This window comes from Xiphophorus maculatus, chromosome 16 (assembly GCF_002775205.1).
Source record: "Xiphophorus maculatus strain JP 163 A chromosome 16, X_maculatus-5.0-male, whole genome shotgun sequence".
Classification (NCBI taxonomy): Eukaryota; Metazoa; Chordata; class Actinopteri; order Cyprinodontiformes; family Poeciliidae; genus Xiphophorus; species Xiphophorus maculatus.
In genome coordinates this window covers 1,562,342-1,580,334 of record NC_036458.1, presented here as the reverse complement: position 1 = coordinate 1,580,334, position 17,993 = coordinate 1,562,342, and the positions used below count along the sequence as shown (strand labels likewise).

At 39.7% G+C, this 17,993-nt stretch overlaps 1 protein-coding gene across 1 annotated transcript; it reads left to right on the top strand.

Moving 5' to 3' along the window:
* Positions 1-2,318: 2,318 nt before the first annotated feature.
* Positions 2,319-17,515, top strand: LOC102217855 (ras-related protein Rab-40C). The gene is made up of 6 exons (XM_005803196.3): positions 2,319-3,370; positions 10,256-10,316; positions 11,241-11,301; positions 11,381-11,458; positions 14,418-14,640; positions 15,014-17,515. Exons 1-6 carry the CDS (start codon positions 3,229-3,231, stop codon positions 15,286-15,288), a joined length of 840 nt encoding a protein of 279 aa, XP_005803253.1. The 5' UTR covers positions 2,319-3,228; the 3' UTR covers positions 15,289-17,515.
* The last annotated feature ends 478 nt before the right edge of the window (positions 17,516-17,993 follow it).

The following is a 17,993-nucleotide window of genomic DNA, read 5'->3' as shown; positions in this document are numbered from 1 at the left end:
GTGGCATTTCTTCACAGGGCGACGTAGAGAGAAAAGTATTCACCTCCTTGGATGTTTTACAAATCATTCATGATTAACTTTCTTTGACAAAAAACCCTCAAATATCCAAGTAAAAACTTATTTCTATAAATAATAATAATTGGATAAGGATCTGTAACATAAAATAAGTGATTGTATAAATATTCACACCCTTCCAGTCAGTATTTAGTATTTACATTTCTGATTGCGTCACAGCAGGGAGTCTGTGTGGATCTGGATGCTGGAGTTTTTTTCCATTCTTCCTGCTAAACTGTTCCAGCTCTGTAAACTGTAACATCAGCTACAAACAGGTCTGGGCTTTGATTAGGCCACTCCAGAACCTCAATCTTGTTGTCTGTGAATCTTTAGCTGAATGCTTAGGGTTGTAATTTTCTGTTTTCTTATTTCCTCAAGATATTTTTGATTCTAGCACCAACTGACTGGATCGCTGTTGAATTAGGTCAGTCACTTTTTATGCAGTCATTCATTTTGTGTCTGATGTTTTTTTAATAGATGCAAAACAAATCAGCTTGTCCAGGGTAGCATTTATGCAAAAATATTTTTTAAATGAATCTCAATATCTTTCAGGTTTTCTATAAACAAGAACTTCCAGAAACGTTAAAGCACCTTAAGAATGTCGGTAATCTGCACGACAACGCAGGGTAAATAATAAAAACCCATCTATATTTCCTGACATCTTTCTGGTCAGCAAACACATTTGTTTTGATTCATTATTTGCTGGCTTGGAAAAATCACATGGGTTTGCTGAGTAAATATTAAAGTTGTTTATTGTTCTAAATGCAGCTTAGTTCCTAGATTTGCATCTAGCTGCAGTTAAAGCTGCTGCTGTCAGTGCAGGTTTGCATGCTTCATTCATTATGTGTGTAGGTGTTCTGGCTGAGCTGAGGGTAGGGAGATGAGTCATGCTGATATAAATACTGATTTCACATAGATAGAAGCCAATGCTAATGCTCCATGTTGACCATTTTGACACCAAGAAATTAAGTTTTGGTAATGGAAATATGCTTATTCTGTTTGCAGTAGCTGAAAGAGAAAACCTGTCTCTCTATCTCCAACCTGACCGTTTGTGTCCAGGATGTGTGGGGTCTGCAGAGATGTTAGCTAACCCATCATATTGATTTACAGTGGCTCTCAAAAGTCTACACACCTCATTTTAAATCCCAGCTTTTTGTGAAGTATAACATGAAACCATGATTGATCATTTTTTAAATATTTTCCCCAAATAATATGACATGTATCCTATTCAATTCAAGGGGCAAAAGATTTATTTGAACTTCTTGAGATCAAACATGCCATCAGTTACATAAAACTAAATTAATCCAGTCAGTTTATTTCCCCAGAACATTTCTTTTAAAATCCCAAATAAAGTTTTCTGTGCTATTTTTCACAGCATCGTCTAAATAATAAATATAATATTCAAGGTTGATTCAGCAAAAACTATTCCATGATTTCTTACTTATTTCTTACTTCTTTATCAGGATATACTAAATCTTTAATTTAAAAAATTGGCTTATCTAAAATGCAGCACTAGGTCTGGTTCAGCTGGAAGTTTCATCCTGTTCAAAGTTCCTCACTACTGTCACCCTGTGCTTGCTCTCAGAGGCAACTAGCAGAAAAGGCTAGACTCAGTTCAATTTTCTGGTCTTCATATTTAGAAAATATTTGACTAACTATGAAAAAATATGATTCTTTGGAAGTTTTTATTGGATTTGAATATGATTCTGACTGTTGTGTATAAAATTAATTGATTGGTTGTCACTGGAATTGTATGGGAACTGATTGGGAACTAGTTGTTCTTATGCAAAATGGTCTCTGATGACAGGCAACAACATAAAAAGAACTGGAATGAAATTATGACCTCTTTTAATCTCACTTTGTCCTATTTTATGTGCTGGTGCTGATTAACATGATTAAATTGAGGTGATTATTTTATAAACTGAAACAGCTCATAAAAAATGTTTAAGACGTTAGAATAAACTTATGTAAATAGGGTCTGATTGTCCCTTTACAACCCATTGCAGGCTTTAATTTAATCTTGTTTATCGACATGATAAAATTTCTCTGTCTTTGTTCTAACAGCATTCTGGAAAGAATGGAATATCTTTTTGTGTCCACATACCCCCTCCACCATCTGCGCATTGTTGACAACAATCTGCGAGAGACATATTTCTTGTCCAATAGACGCGCCTGTTTACTACCCCCGCGAAACCCAGCGTCCAATCACAGGAGAGTAGGCGGGGAAGAGGGCGTGGCTAGTGCTGCGTAGGGAGAGCGGCGGAGCAGCGAGTGGCAGTGTTGTTGTGGCGCTTCGTGGAGGAGGAACATCTGTGATTATGACAGACAACCATGAAGAGAAATGGAAACATCGCGGGCTGAGATTTCGGAGTGCACCCACACGGATCTGGACTGGACGCAACAACCTGCGTGACTTCCAGCCTTTTTTCGGGTCGTTCCCCTGGATTTGAAGTTACGGACTGTTTTGTTCCCGGAGCAAATGAAGAGAAGGGGGCCTGAAATTATACAGACGTTGGGGGGAAGTTGGGCTAGCTGGGGGGAAAACGTTACTGCTCGTTGAAATAGCGCTACTTTATATATTTTAGATTGACTCTAAAGTCTCATTTTAACTCATTTAGGGTTATATCCCGAAGCTGTCTTTTATGTAAATTTTATTTTGATTGAAAGCAGCTGTGGGAGAGCTAGGCTAGCCCGCTAGCTCCCATGCAGAGCTAGCTTCTCGTTGCTACGAAAGCGTCTCCTGAATGAAAAAAAGAAACGACGCATTTCTAGTTTGAGAACGTTTCAAAATAAATTCACCACAAAGCAATGAGAAGTTTAATATAATTATTGACATGTTTTTGCTGCTTTTTTAGAGTTTCCAGCCGGATTCAGATGGAGTTGTCAGTTTCTTCAATCGGTATTTAAAGGCAGGCTCAGCTTCACTTTGATTACATAATGTCTTATTTACATGGGGTTTTTCACTCCCAATGTGCACTACCTTTAATCAAGCTTCACAGTATTTAACACATTTAGGACACTCACTTTATTTAATTTTTTTTAGCTAGAAATAGTGAAAAACAAAGCCTCTGCAGCCGGACCCACATCCAGGTAGTTCATGGCAAAACAGACTTTATTTTGGATCAAGCCAGAGGGAAATAACATATTTTGAGCCTCCCGGGTTCAGAGGTGAAGATGGGCAGCCAGGGCAGCCCGGTGAAGAGCTACGACTACCTGCTGAAGTTCCTCCTGGTAGGAGACAGCGACGTGGGCAAAGGGGAGATCCTGGACAGCCTGCAGGACGGATCTGCAGAGTCTCCCTATGCTTACAGCAGCGGTGAGTCACTGCTGGCCGAAAAACCTGCTTTTGTGATGGCTCCCGCTTTGGCAAAACAGTCCTGAACATTCGTGCTGTGTGTGGATGTCACAGTGGGGGAGAGTAAACAATGCTTCTCATTCACATCCCCAATGTAGCACATGATGCTCTGTTGTCTAAACCTGAAAACTAATTGTCAAAACTGGGTGTAATTTCCACCTTATCTGATTGATTTAAGGTGGAAACTATCCTCAGTGTTGTTTACAGCAAAATGACTTAATGAATTATCACAAAAAGCTGCTTGGACTGCAGTTTTTAAATATAACTTAATAAAACACTGAATAAATTTTTTCTAGTCTCTGGATCGACACAAACTGGGACTTTGTTTGCATTGAACCCCAGAAAGGAAGATGTTTGCACTGCTTGATTAGGTCTGCTGTAATTACCAATAAATCAATTAATCACATGATAAATGTAAAAATTTATTTCCATGATTTATTGTTTTTCTCTTTCTACCAAAAACTGGATGACAAAAGTCTTCAGTCTGGTGATTTGGTCTCAACTAGCCTTTTTTTTTTTTTTTTTTTTTGCAAGACAGACTTAATTATTTTTATTTATTTATTTATTGCCTGGTCATTCATGCTATTAATTAAATTGCAATCAGATTTCCGTAGGAACAGTTTACGTCTCCAAAGTGACTTATTTGGCCGTAAAGATGGCCGCCTCAGCGCTCTGTTTATGGCAGTAAAGATGGCCACCGCAGCGCTCTGTTTATGGGAGTAAAGATGGCCACCGCAGCGCTCTGTTTATGGCAGTAAAGATGGCCGCCTCAGCGCTCTGTTTATGGCAGTAAAGATGGCCACCGCAGCGCTCTGTTTATGGGAGTAAAGATGGCCACCGCAGCGCTCTGTTTATGGGAGTAAAGATGGCCGCCGCAGCGCTCTGTTTATGGCAGTAAAGATGGCCGCCGCAGCGCTCTGTTTATGGCAGTAAAGATGGCCACCGCAGCGCTCTGTTTATGGGAGTAAAGATGGCCACCGCAGCGCTCTGTTTATGGCAGTAAAGATGGCCGCCTCAGCGCTCTGTTTATGGCAGTAAAGATGGCCACCGCAGCGCTCTGTTTATGGCAGTAAAGATGGCCACCGCAGCGCTCTGTTTATGGGAGTAAAGATGGCCGCCGCAGCGCTCTGTTTATGGCAGTTAAGGTGGCCGCCGCAGCGCTCTGTTTATGGGAGTAAAGATGGCCGCCGCAGCGCTCTGTTTATGGCAGTTAAGGTGGCCGCCGCAGCGCTCTGTTTATGGGAGTAAAGATGGCCACCGCAGCGCTCTGTTTATGGGAGTAAAGATGGCCGCCGCAGCGCTCTGTTTATGGCAGTAAAGATGGCCGCCGCCTTCTGTGGATGGATTTGAAGTTTTTTAGTGTCGTCACCAGATCAGAACCAGACGAAGGAAGTTGATGCTAAGAAAAGCCCAGTTAATAGAAACTGAAAGGTTTGACTGTGGAAGGGAACCAGTTTAAATGATCTGTCCCAGTTCAACCTGCATTCAAGGTGAAACATCCAGCTGGAAGGTGATTGGTGGCTAAAGAAGCTGAGTGGTGCAAACTGGAAAATATGATTAAAAATTAACTGGGATCTTTGGAAATTTGCTGTTTGAGAAGTAGGTCATTAAAAAATGGAAGGTGTTGGAAATGGCTGGATAATTCAGCCGCTGATGGATGATTTCCATCAGGAAACCTGGACGGTGTGAAACACTTTGGCAGCTCGGAGGGAAGGAACGCATTAAGGAATGCATCGAACAGCTGGAGCACAGCTGGACAAACACTCAGACTAATTAATCCTAATTCCTCCTCATTACGTGGCTGATGTCAGAGTCAGGCGCTGAAACAGAAACGGTTGATCTGCTGAAGATGAGTCGGATTCTTTCCTCCTTTCTGCAAAAACAGCAACAGTTCATGAAAAATATGTCAGCCTGCAGGATGGCCGCTTTTTCTGCAGCGCCCCCAGGAACTCCAGTAACCTACAATCTGTTCATTGTCCTAATCGTATCAATATAAATAATGATTTGGCTTTGATTGGTAGCTGGAATGTTGTTTCTGTGACTAATGGAGGGAAAATCCAGAGTTTCCAGTTGTTTTTAGATGAAACGCTCCGTATAACTGTGTTTGCGTTTCATATGGACTTCTGGATGTTTCTGGATAATTTCCTCATTTCTCCACATAAATAAAAATCGGATCGGCGCCTGAACCCAGTAGGAGGCAGTGAGGGAGATCAAACGGCTTCATTAAATATGGAGGCTGAGCGGATCGCAGCTGAACGCGCTCAGAGACGGCGGTGCTATTGATTTCCATCAGCAGAGGGGCTGTGTGTGTGTGTGTGTGTGTGTGTGTTCTGTGCACCCTGAATATTTCAGGAGAACAGATTCTGATTGGTTGAAGCTGCCCGCAGGCTTTGATTGGTCCTGATTTTTGGGGTGCTAGTTGAAACATGACTCCTTACACTGCAAAAACACAAAATATTACCAAGTATTTCTGTCTTATTTCTGGTGCAAATGTCTTATTACATTTTAAATAAATCAAAACTAACTCAGAAGTGACTTTTTTTTAGCAAGAAACAGGAGCTTGTTTTAAGCCAATAATTTCTTAATTTAGATAAAAACAGATAATTTCCCATATAAGTGAAATAATCTGCCAGTGGTTTTTATCAAGCTTTTATATTAGCTAACTTTGTCTCAACCCGTTCCAGGAATAAAGCAACAAAATCTTTCTGAGAAAATTATCAGTATGCTGCAATGTTCCACTACGTTTTTCAGAATTCAGTAGAATATTAGAAAGTTATGATTTCTCCCAGTGATCCCAGTATAAATCCTGTTTAAAAATGTAGAGTAATTTCAGTTTAAAGTGATACATTTCAGTTCATCTGCTCCGTAGATGGTTTGACAAAGCTTCTATTTTTTTCCTGACTCGTATCAATAATCAGTTTCCAGGCTTGCTGCTCCATCGTTCAGTTGTGGATGAAGAAGTTTATTGGTGGCATTTATCACTGGATCCAGATAAACCAGGAGCTTTACTGGGTTTAACTGAGAGCTGGAGATAAATAAAAAGCAGAATGTTCTTTAATCCTCTTTAAAGACGCAGCCAGACTGTTATTGCAACACTTTTTATTTATTTTCTTCACTTTCTTTTCACTTCTTACTTCTTAGAATTTGCTCTAGTTCTCATTCTCGTGTTTTTCCTACATAATAAAAATGACTTATGTTTCCCAGAATGTGAGGAACCTCAAACTGTTCTCCTGCATCACCGATTTAATTTATTACTAAACACTGCAGAGCCAGAAAAACCACAGAGTTCATTTGTGTACCGACTCAAGTTCCTGTTCTGCAGAAATGGCAAAATAATTACGCAGAAATGAGTATTTTCATTATGGAAATATGAAATATGTTTTTAAAACATTATTTGGTTGGTAGAATCAAAATATCATCTGCTTTAATATCTACTTAAATATGTCTACTTTTCAAACCGTTTCAGCAAAGTCTAAAGTGTTTTTATGCTTTAATTTGGAAAAAATTTAAATGTAAAAAGCAAAAACACTTGATTGATGTTTCATGTTGGGGATCTTTGGTGTCAGTATTTAATAAAATAAATAAAAACAAACAAACGTAGCAACAGAATAGTGGGCAGGTGTCTGGCAGTGGTAGCTTAGAGACTTTACAAACAAGCACCCTACCGCAGGTTTTAAAAGCGCTCTGAGCTCTAATCTGAACCAATGACATTTTTCAGAGTTTGTAATTTCTGCTCCGGTTCTGAGTAGCAATGCTAACTCAAACTCGTTACCATTTCATCTGCAGCTTCTCACAGCAACGTGTTGTTTAGCCTTAAAGAGTCGCATCCAGCTAATGCTAATGCTACACATGCTGCTGGTTAGTCTGATATTTTGTCCTTCATTTGTTCCAGACACATGGAAGAAATAGTTGCAGCTAAAGCTAAATATTATGGGAAAATGTGAACATTTTAAAATGCAAAACAAATGTTTCCACCTGCTGGTTTAAACGAATCAAGCATAATTTTGTCAGATGTTGATGCTACGCGTGGCTGTAATAAAACAGTATGTTTATTGTCCTTCATTTTGACAGTTGCAATCAAAAATAAAAATATTTTGCCCACCATTTTTTTAAATTGAAGTGATGACATTCAATTGCATTTAATTTGGTTTAATTCATATTCAAGCTGAACAGAGAATCCACTTGGTGGAGTCGCACATCAAACAGATGAATAAATGAATTATTCACCTGTTTGAACTAATTAAATATGATGATCTGAATCATCATATTTAATTCTACTGGACACTGGGATTACAAGCAGCACTTTAGCCAAAGTTTTGAAATTTGGGAACATTCCTCAAATTGAAGCCATCAGAAGTCGGTACACTCTGAACGAAGCGTCCCGTCCTAATGTGTCAGAAGAAACTCAGATGGGATTATTATTATTAGTATTTACTGATTTAGTTTCCTCTGCAGTGTACTGTGAAAAGTTGAAAACGTCTGTGTGTGAATTGTAATCTGTCAAAATGACTGATGGCCTTCAGATTTTCTCTTCACAGTTTAAAAGAAACGGTCAAAGATAGAAAATGTTCCTTTAATGTCATGAACTCTCTAAAATCTAATAGAGATTAAAGTTAAATCTGCTCCAGTCTGAGTTTTATTTCCTTTTCAATGGAAGCAGCTTCAATTGAAGACACCAGAGAAGAATATCGATTATCTGGGATTTCTAAGTGAGGTCCGGCATTAAGAGGAAAGACGGCTCTTGGACCGCCGCCCTGCACTCACTCCAATTCAATTAGGCTGCCAGAGCAGCACTTATGGTCAGCTGCAGCTTTAAGTTGCCTGGAAATTGGGAGATGTTGCTAACGCTGTTAGCCAGCAGCGGTGACCCGTCAGAACCTGAAGCAGTCATGCTGTCGTTTTAAAAACCCGACTGATGAGGAGATCCTCGCTGTAAAGCCTCGTGAATTAGCAGGGTGATGTGAGGATTCAACAGTTTACCTTAAATAACAATTGAAGCAGTAAAATTAAAGCTTTATGAATTAATGATCCGTTTCTCTGTCAGCTGATGTAAAGAAGAACTTTGTTTTTCATGGCTGCAGACATTTTCTCTGACCTTCATAATAAATCATGTTCCCTTCTAACTTCCTCTTCCTGCAGCTTCATTTAGACACAGATAATCCAGTCTACTCACTTTGGGAGGGAAATTAAACTCTACGCACTTATAAAAATAAATCCTCTGTTCTATTTACTAAGCATAAATTTGGCTGCATTTTAATTATCTGAACCTCTTAGAAAGTTAGAGCTGCACTGATCAGAGATTTTGTTTGTAAAACTCTGATCTGAGCTGGTGGGACTGCTTTAATAATCAAATATTTATATAGCAAAATAAAATAAATATTTTCTAAAAAAAAAAAAAAAAGCTTTTCTCTGCATCACTGGAAATCTAAAACCCAACACAGGACAAATAGCATTTCTCTACTTTCTTTTGTTTGTTTACATATTGTAAAATATAATGTAATATTTACAGTTTACAATCAAGGTGATTGCAGAGTCTGTAATTAATCATGTTTTAATCTAAAACTATACATCATCAAAATAAGCAACATTTTTCATTAAAAACCATTTTTCCTGATATTTTATTTACTAAATAAACATATGAGTTCAACAACAGAGACATTTAGCTTTTAATTTATTCAGGTTAGTCAACCATCTGATTTTCTCTTTGAATAAATCCTTTAGAAAGGTGGAAGCTGATATTAGCATTAGCTGCTACATGGTTAGCATTCAGCTGCTATTTTAGGCTTCAATAGCTTCACTGATAGGCTAGCTTACTTTAGCACAACTTGAACATGATGACGGTCTTTTCCAGTCGGATCGTTTAGAAACAGATGTTGACCCCCAGTGGGTCATGAGAAGCAGCTTCCATCGCTGCTGTTAGTGATGGAAGCTAGCGGATGTAGCTAGTGCATCAGATTTACAGGCGTACCAGAAACATACGAATAGAAAGGTTCCACTAGAAAGGTTATTAAAAACACAAAGAACAATAAATGTTCCTGCAATGCAATTGCATTTAAATTTTCAACAAGTGAAAATTTATTCAATTAATTAAAGCATTAAAGTCCCAGTTTGAGTCTTTACATAAACGTTTTCCCAGGTGGGAACGGGCCGCTCCGCTCTGCACCTGTTTGTCCTCAGGTGTTCATGTGCTTCATGAAAACCGCAGCAGCGGATCGGCGCCTGCAGCAGGTCAGACAGGTTTGGCAGAGTCAGTTTCCTGCTCCGTTTTACTGAGTCAGCAGCAGTGAAAGTCAACATGAGTCACCTGAACAACATAGATGTTGTTTTGGAAAGTGAATTATTTTTAACATCCAGCTTCCTGTGAAAAATGCTGCGTCAGCGCTGGCTGATGAAATGTTAGCTGTCGCTTCGGTAGAAGAGAGAAGTTTTCATCTGCAGCTGGTGCTGGGGCTTGTTGACATGTTTTAGGTTTACAGTTCTGGGTTCTCCCAGAAAACGCTCTGAACCCGGTGGTACGCTGCTGGACGGCCGACATTTCTTTAAGTTTAAAATGTTTAAAGTTGGCAGGAAGTTTGAAAACATGACAACGTGTTATTTTAAGATTAATAACTGAAAACCAACTATAAAGTCTTAAAAAAAAGGCAAACATTAAAAACAAACTATAATAAATAAACAATGCTTAGCCTGGTGGGGGGACAAGTAAAGCCTGGTGGCCCGCCAGGCTTCTAATCCACTGGGGGAAACCCTGCAGCGCTGTGGCGTTTAAATGCTTCCTGCTGGTGCTGAGTCACTGTTTTCCTGACGGACGTCTCCGTGTTGCTAACAGCTGCTCCTGTCTCTCTGCAGGGATCGACTATAAAACCACAACGATCCTTCTGGACGGCAGGAGGGTGAAGCTGGAGCTGTGGTGAGCGAACACCAACCGCGTCTGGATTGTTTAAAAACCTTTAAGAAAAAGGAAAAAGTTGGTCCACAAACCACCGAAAAGATTCAGTTTCCATCATGTTTCTGGAGGAAATATTTTCCAGGGAGCCGTTTGAAATTGAGATTTAATTTTTGGAAAATTTGTTTTTTTCACCAATGCGCTCTTTGGGTTTCCTTAGTCCAGATGTCAAAGTACCAGGGCAGCCATTTTGTTTTACAGCTTCTACTTTGAATTCAGGTCAACTCTGCAACTGAATATTAAGATTTTTAAATTTTTTATTACAGGAATAAAGTCATAATATTTCCAAAATACAGTCGTATGAAAATAGAATCACAATAATACATGAATAAACTCATTACCAGAAAAAAGTCACACTTTTATGAGAACTCCAGAATAAAAATAACAAATTTGAATGAGGAATGTTGAGCATCTTGTGTTATACGTTATACTTTGTAAGTACTACGAATAATGCTTAAAAGAAAATTTTTATCTTTTTATGTCAGCGTCAAATTATCATCATCAGCAGCAGAACTTTGAAGCGATTGAGAAAACTGAGTGTGAACTTCTTACGTTGGGCATTAATGATTCTAGCTGAGCCTGTCGCAATAAACAAATCAATTAATTGCATGATAAATTAAAACAAGCTTTATAATTTCTATTTGCATGATTTATTGTTTCTCTCTGGGTGATAAAAGTCTTCAGTCTGGTGTTTTGGTTTGTTTTTGAAAACATGTATTTTGTTGTGTTTATTTATTTTGGATATTTAAAATGTCTTCCAGTTCCAGTGTTAAATATTTATTAGAATTTAAAGTTTATTGATCTTTGAGAATGAGTTCCTGCGTTATCGTGCCATTGCTGCTGTGTTTCCGCCTCGGCGTCGTGCTAACGCCCTGCGCTGCTCCACAGGGACACGTCGGGTCAGGGTCGGTTCTGCACCATCTTCCGCTCGTATTCCCGCGGCGCTCAGGTGAGAGCTAGCGCCTGCTAAGCTAACGTTTAGGGACCGTTTGACTCGTTCTGATTCTGGTGACTCCGTCTCTCCTCAGGGGATCCTGCTGGTGTATGACATCACCAACCGCTGGTCCTTCGACGGCATCGACCGCTGGATCAGGGAAATTGACGAGGTGAGAGACGCTGCACCAATAATCACCAAACAATCGAGGTTTTTTCAGCTCATTTATAAAAATCCTCCAGTTGTGATTGCTGCAGCCTAAAATTACTGATTTTTTTTTCAGCCCCTTTTTCTAAAAGCTGCCACAAAGTTTTCATAAGTTTTATTTTTGCCATAAACCTGTTTCATTAAGAAAGTTGTAATTGTTGCAGATAATCTTCGCATAAAGACAGGATTTTAACTTTTAGTTCATATTTTAAGCTCAAATTACAATTTTATGCAACTTCCTGAAATATCACACTTAATACAAATGAAAGCATGTCTTGAGGAAAGGTCAAAGTGCAAAAGAACCATTTCATACATGGTCATTCAAGTTAGCATGAACTGTTTACGCTGCAGAAACAAATCCTGCAGAACATCTTAACATGTTTTTTTGTCAACAATAACAAAAAAGTTACGATTTAATGTCACACAAGCTTTAATTAATCTCACAGGTTCGGTTTTGAAGAGACGTCATGAAACAGGAAGTTAAATTAGAAAGAAGCTAATTAAGCTTCAAAATTTATCCGAGTGGCAGTGATTGGTCAGAAAATAAGGAAATACAGAAAAGTTTAATGTGATTGGTCAGTTTTGTGGAAAAGCTGAGATGAGTGAATTTGCATTAATTACTTCCTGGATTGACCGACTAACTTCCTGCTTTGGGTAAATAGTAGAACTGTAACGAAGACTTTATGAAATTATCTTTTACTATTTGGCACACTGCGTTCCAACTGGATAATTATTTGTGTTGCGCAACGCTCTCATTTCCATCAATGAATTGCTGACGAATGCTAAGTGCTATTAGCATGTCAGAAAGTGTGGGATCTCTTTAAGCTAAGTAGAAACGTGTCTCTGAGCGTCTGAGCGTCCCTGAACGCCTCAGCGGGAAAATAACAACCGTTAAGCAGATATTTAACTTAATTTTCATTAAGCTCACGTTTCTATTTTTACAAATATTTTCATTTTTATTGGACTGATGTAATAATCTATTTTTAAATCTTGTGTTTTTATTAGCTATTAGCAAAAAATCATCAAAATTAAGAAAAATAAGTGTTAAAACATCATTCTTTGTGTAATCTGTATAATGTGTTTCATTTGGTTATAAAGTTAATAATATTCTCATTTATTGGACGGATTTAAATACATCTTGGATAACAATTCATGTATTTGCTGATCAAGAAGATGATTGATCAAATATTAAATATTTATTAAATGTTTTAATCTTTATCTGTTTTTCAATTAAAAAACATCAAACTTAAAAGTCGAGACTAAAAGTTATTTTTCTCATGTATTTCTGTTACTTGCTTTAGTAGCTGCTACAGACAGTTACTCATTTAATGGCTTGATTGTTATTATAACCATTTATGCCCTAGTGAATAGCAAACATAGATCTCAGGTACTGTTAGATATTTCTGTCTCTTTCTATTGTAAAAGGTTTTATGCTGCATTGAACAAAATATTCGCTGCATAGGAGCCTGAAGGATGAGATTAGGATGAGGAAAAACTTTTCTGCTGCTGCGCTGCAAAGCTAAACGACACAAACAGGGAATTCCAGCTTCTTGCTTTGTGTCCTTCCTGCTGACAAAGAGGATGTCTGCTGCATCGGTGTGTGTGTGTGTGTGTGTGTGTGTGTGTGTGTGTGTGTGCGTGTGTGTGTGTGCGTGTGTGTGTGTGTGTGTGTGTGTGTGTGGGGGTGTGTGTGTGTGTGTGCGTGCGTGCGTGTGTGTGTGTGTGTGTGTGTGTGTGTGTGTGTGTGGGTGTGTGCGTGTGTGTGTGTGTGTGTGTGTGTGTGTGTGTGTGTGTGTGTGTGTGTGCGTGTGTGTGTGTGTGTGTGTGTGTGGTGGTATTTTTGGTCTGTGGAATGTGCGCTCCAGTTGTGCTTTTCCTGCTCCACCTCGGCTCTCCTGGCTCCTCTGACACCTTAAATGGACGAAACAAAGCAGAAATATTTTAAAGTTTGTTAATAACTAAACCTGATGGTTTAATTCTCTGCATGGAATCTGAATTTAATCTTTTGAAAAGGTTCTGAGCCACAGATCTGCTTTGATTTTTCTAGACTTTTAGACAGTTTGATGTCATCTAACTGCGTTTTTCCAGTAAATATTGACTAAAACTTGGCATTTCTGAGTCAGTTGTGGATTCAATGTTCAAAATATAAAGTGCCTCTTCTAGCTAGATCTAAATAAATCATCATAAAATAATTAGTTTTTGTGTTTTAATTGTGAATAAATGTTAAACATAATGAGACTGGGCTCCAGTTGTGCTTTTCCTGCTCCACCTCGGCTCTTCTGACACCTTTAATGGACGAAACAAAGCAGAAATATTTTTATGCTCCTTGGTTTCCCAGGAGCAGTTATGCAACCTGTCTGAATTATTCCTGAGCTTTCCTGATGTTCTGTGGATGTTGCCGCCTTGGGCCTGAAGGCCCACCCTGCAGCTTTCAGATGACTTTTCTGCTGCAGCTGATGTCAGATTAACAAGAAAGTGACAGAGCCCTAAAATAGCTGAAAATGCAAAACTGAGCAGAATAAAATCTCATTATCGAGGAATGATTTTGTGCAAGAAATGTTTTGTACGTTTGGGCCATAGATCTGTCCTAACCTGTTCAAGGAAGCATAATTTGTCACCATTGAAGGGATATTTCATTTTTTTCAAGAAGTTTTTACACTTATTCTCCATTTAATTCTGGTTCTTTATTTGTTTTCTATCTATATAAACACAAAGAAACATTTTCCATCATTTATTTTGCCTCCTTAGATTGAGAGACCCTTGAACAGTGAGGTGCTGGACTGAATGATTCTTTGCTGGTTCCAGATTCCTAAATGTTAGATTATTGAAACATTCAAAGGAAATGCAGAGTCTTATGTTTCAGACCTGCAGCTTGTTGAGTTAACACCGAACCTCCTGACTGACCGGCCGCGTTTTGTTCCCAGCATGCACCGGGCGTGCCGCGGATCCTGGTCGGGAACCGGCTGCACCTGGCCTTCAAGCGGCAGGTTCCCACGGAGCAGGCCCGGGCCTACGCCGAGAAGAACGGCATGACCTTCTTCGAGGTCAGCCCGCTCTGCAACTTCAACGTGATCGAGTCCTTCACGGAGCTGTCGCGCATCGTCCTGATGCGGCACGGCATGGAGAAGTTCTGGAGGCCCAACAGAGGTGAGTGGGCCCAGGAGGGCCGTTGTTTCCCGGCTCAGGGTCCAGCCGCTCAGCTAAACCTTTAATCAATTCAGAGTTTTTAAAATGTCTTTTTTTTCTGCGTTGTTGGTCATGAATGACTTCTGTGTGAACAGTTTACGACTCCACAGCCTCGCTCTGATTACGGCAGTAAAAATGGCCGCTTTATTATCATGCTAGTTGAAAACAGTTTCAAAATGGCAATGTTATTGTTTATTCCAATGATTTCTGGAACATTTTATTGTTAGTTAAGGTGACACGTTTACGAATTCTGCTGCTGTGTGAACGAAGCTGCAGATTGGCTGCTTTTTCCAGCGATCCGGTTCTGTGGTTCTGACCCGTCTCCCTCCCTCAGTCTTCAGCCTGCAGGACCTGTGCTGCAGAGCCATCGTGTCGTGCACGCCCGTCCACCTCATCGACAAGCTGCCGCTGCCCGTCGCCATCAAGTCCCACCTCAAGTCGTTCTCCATGGCCAACGGCATGAACGCCGTCATGATGCACGGACGCTCGTACTCGCTGGCCAACCCGGCCGGCGGCTCCAAGGCCAACAGCCTGAAGCGGTCCAAACCCATCCGCCCGCCGCAGAGCCCGCCGCAGAACTGCACCCGCAGCAACTGCAAGATCTCCTAGGAGACGGGCGGAGAGCCGGACCGCAGAGGCGTCACTACATGTACAGAACCTCACCGCTCCGCTCCCGATAAGCTAAGCAACGTTTCACACTACAGAACCACAGCAGACTCCGGTCCAGGCTCGCTTTGGTGCCTTGATCCACGTTTTCTCACTAACACATTCCGGTTCCACTTCCACTGGCTCCCAGGTTCTGGTTTTACGTTTATGGTTTTTATTTCTTGGTTAATCGAAGCGTTTTGAGTTCTGATTGGACGGGACTTTAACTGGGTCGGACGGTTCTGTTTACTTCAGGTTTATCTTCCCACTTGTTTCAGTTTTTTAGACCTGATCATATTCAGTATTTTTGTCAGAAATACCTCGGATGAGCTCCTTCCTGTTCCCAAACATCGACCCAGTCGGAGAAACTGGGCGGGTTCAGACAGAACCGGGCCTCACTGACAGTAAACTCTGACCCGTTTTTAAACTTTTTAGGTTTGTTTTTGCCTTCATCTGCTTCACTTTGAATCTGAATGATAAAATTTCAGGTTTTATCAGTTTGTTTGTTTTTTTTGTTTCAGTGATGAAGAAAAAACATTTATTTAAGTCAAATGAAGCCAAAACAGTTTTACTGGCTTTAGATCCTGATGTCTCCATCTTTCCTTGTTATTTCCTCTCTGCGCTGCGTTCAGGTGCTGCAGGACGTTTCACTCTTTCTTCACTGCAAAACACAAAATCTTACAAATAATTTCTGCTCTAGTTTCTGTTTTGTCAGTTTTGTCTCATTTCAAGTGTTTTAACTTACAGGGATTTTTTCTGAAACTTATGAGAGTTTAAGTCAATAATTTCTTAATAATGATTTTATTAGTTCCATTCAGATTATTTAATTTATAAAAATGTTATAAGTGACATAATCTGCCTGTGGAACTAGCACTCTGTTAACTTCATTAAATAATTGACTTAAACAATAATCATTTTTCTGCAAAACAGAAAAATGACCTGTTAGTTTTCTTATTTCAAGTCTACTCAGATATTTGCAGTAGAAACTGGAGAAAAATGTTGGTAGCATTTTGTGTTTTTGCAGTGCGCTCGTGCTTAAATGAGTTGGAACACGTGAGTTTTTCAGAGCCGCCGCTTTTCATCTGATCGGATCTCCCCTGGGATCCATCGCTGTTGTCTTCTTCTTCTTCTTCCTGCCTGTGATCCGCATCGCTGCCTCCGCCTGCCGTCCCATGATGCCTTGCTGTTTAATAATAGATGCTCTGCAGGGCTTCATCTCCGTCTCTCCTCTTTTCCTGCTGCTGCCACTATTTTCTCTTTATTCAACGTTTTCCTGCAGGTTCTGATCAATAAGTCCTGCTTCTTCTGACCCGGTTCTGCTTGTTCTAGAGACACTAATCTTCCCGGTCCGTTTCTGGTTCTGGCTCGTTATTTGTTTTGATTCTGTAAAAATGGATCCAGAAATTGTCCTGTTTTGTAGAAAAGCTGCTGTTCCAGTTCCTCTCAGTGGTTTCCAGCACAGATCTCACTACGACCCGTTCTGTGACCCGCCGACCCGTTCTGCTGCTGTTCGCTCACCTGAGTGACGTTTCCCTCTTCAAATTGGTGTCAAATGTTTGTGCTGCAAAATTTTAAGTTTGTTCTGCTTTTGCTTTGAATATATTGAAGTTTAAAGGTCAACCTGTAAATCTAACAAATTGGTGTCAAACGTTTGTGCTGCGTTGCTGCAAAATTTAAAGATATTAATAAAAGTTTCCTGAGGTCATGAAAAGTCAAATATTTGTTCTGCAAAAGTTTTGTTTGTGCTGCTATCATTTTAAAGATAGTGATGATTTTTGTTTGCGGCACAAACGTAACGGAGTTGATTGACACCAAATTTGATTTTGTTCATGTTTGGGGGCTGGTTGCCCTTTTGACCTTCAAGATTTCATTCATATCTTCAAAACAAAAGCAGCACAAACAGAATTTTTGCAGCACAAACATAGCACCAAATTTGTTTGAAGGGGGTGGAGTGCTGGTTGACCTTTCATGACCTCTAGAAACATTTATTAATATCTTTAAAACAATAACAGCACAAACAAATATCTTTGCTGCACAAACACTCCTGTTCATTCGTGACTCGCTGAAGCTGCTGAGTGATGAAACACGATGATGATGATGATGATGATGATGATGTTTTTAAATTATTGATTGTACAGTTTAAGACAACGTGTATGAAAATACTTTTTCACAATAAAACTGTTGAATGTCTGAGTTTCTGTTTTATTTTCAACATTTCTGTTTGTTCTGCGCTGTAATGAGTTTATGGGAGAATGCCGCCACCTGCTGGACGCGCCAAGAATGAAAAAGGTTTCTGCTGAACTTTCACTTAAAACTACCTGTTTAGATAACACAATTAAACAGATTGGTATGTTTCAAGTTTTTTTTTACAGTAATGGTCATAGTTGTGGAAAGTTGAGTGGAGGGAAAATGGTTGTGATGCAAAATCAACTCTTGTACTTATTCTGTTTCCTACATCATTTTCTTTCTCTCTCTGTGTAACCGTGGCAACAAGGTGTTTTTACTACTGTGAGCAGCTGATTAGCATCTCAGAAGCTCAGATAAAACCTGAACTTTCATTTCAGGTTTGGCTCGTTCATTAAACAGGACAGGTCTGAACTACAACGAACAATCAGGTCTAAAGAGATGATCATTCAGGCCGACAAGTCAAGGGTCAGGAAAGCCTCTGC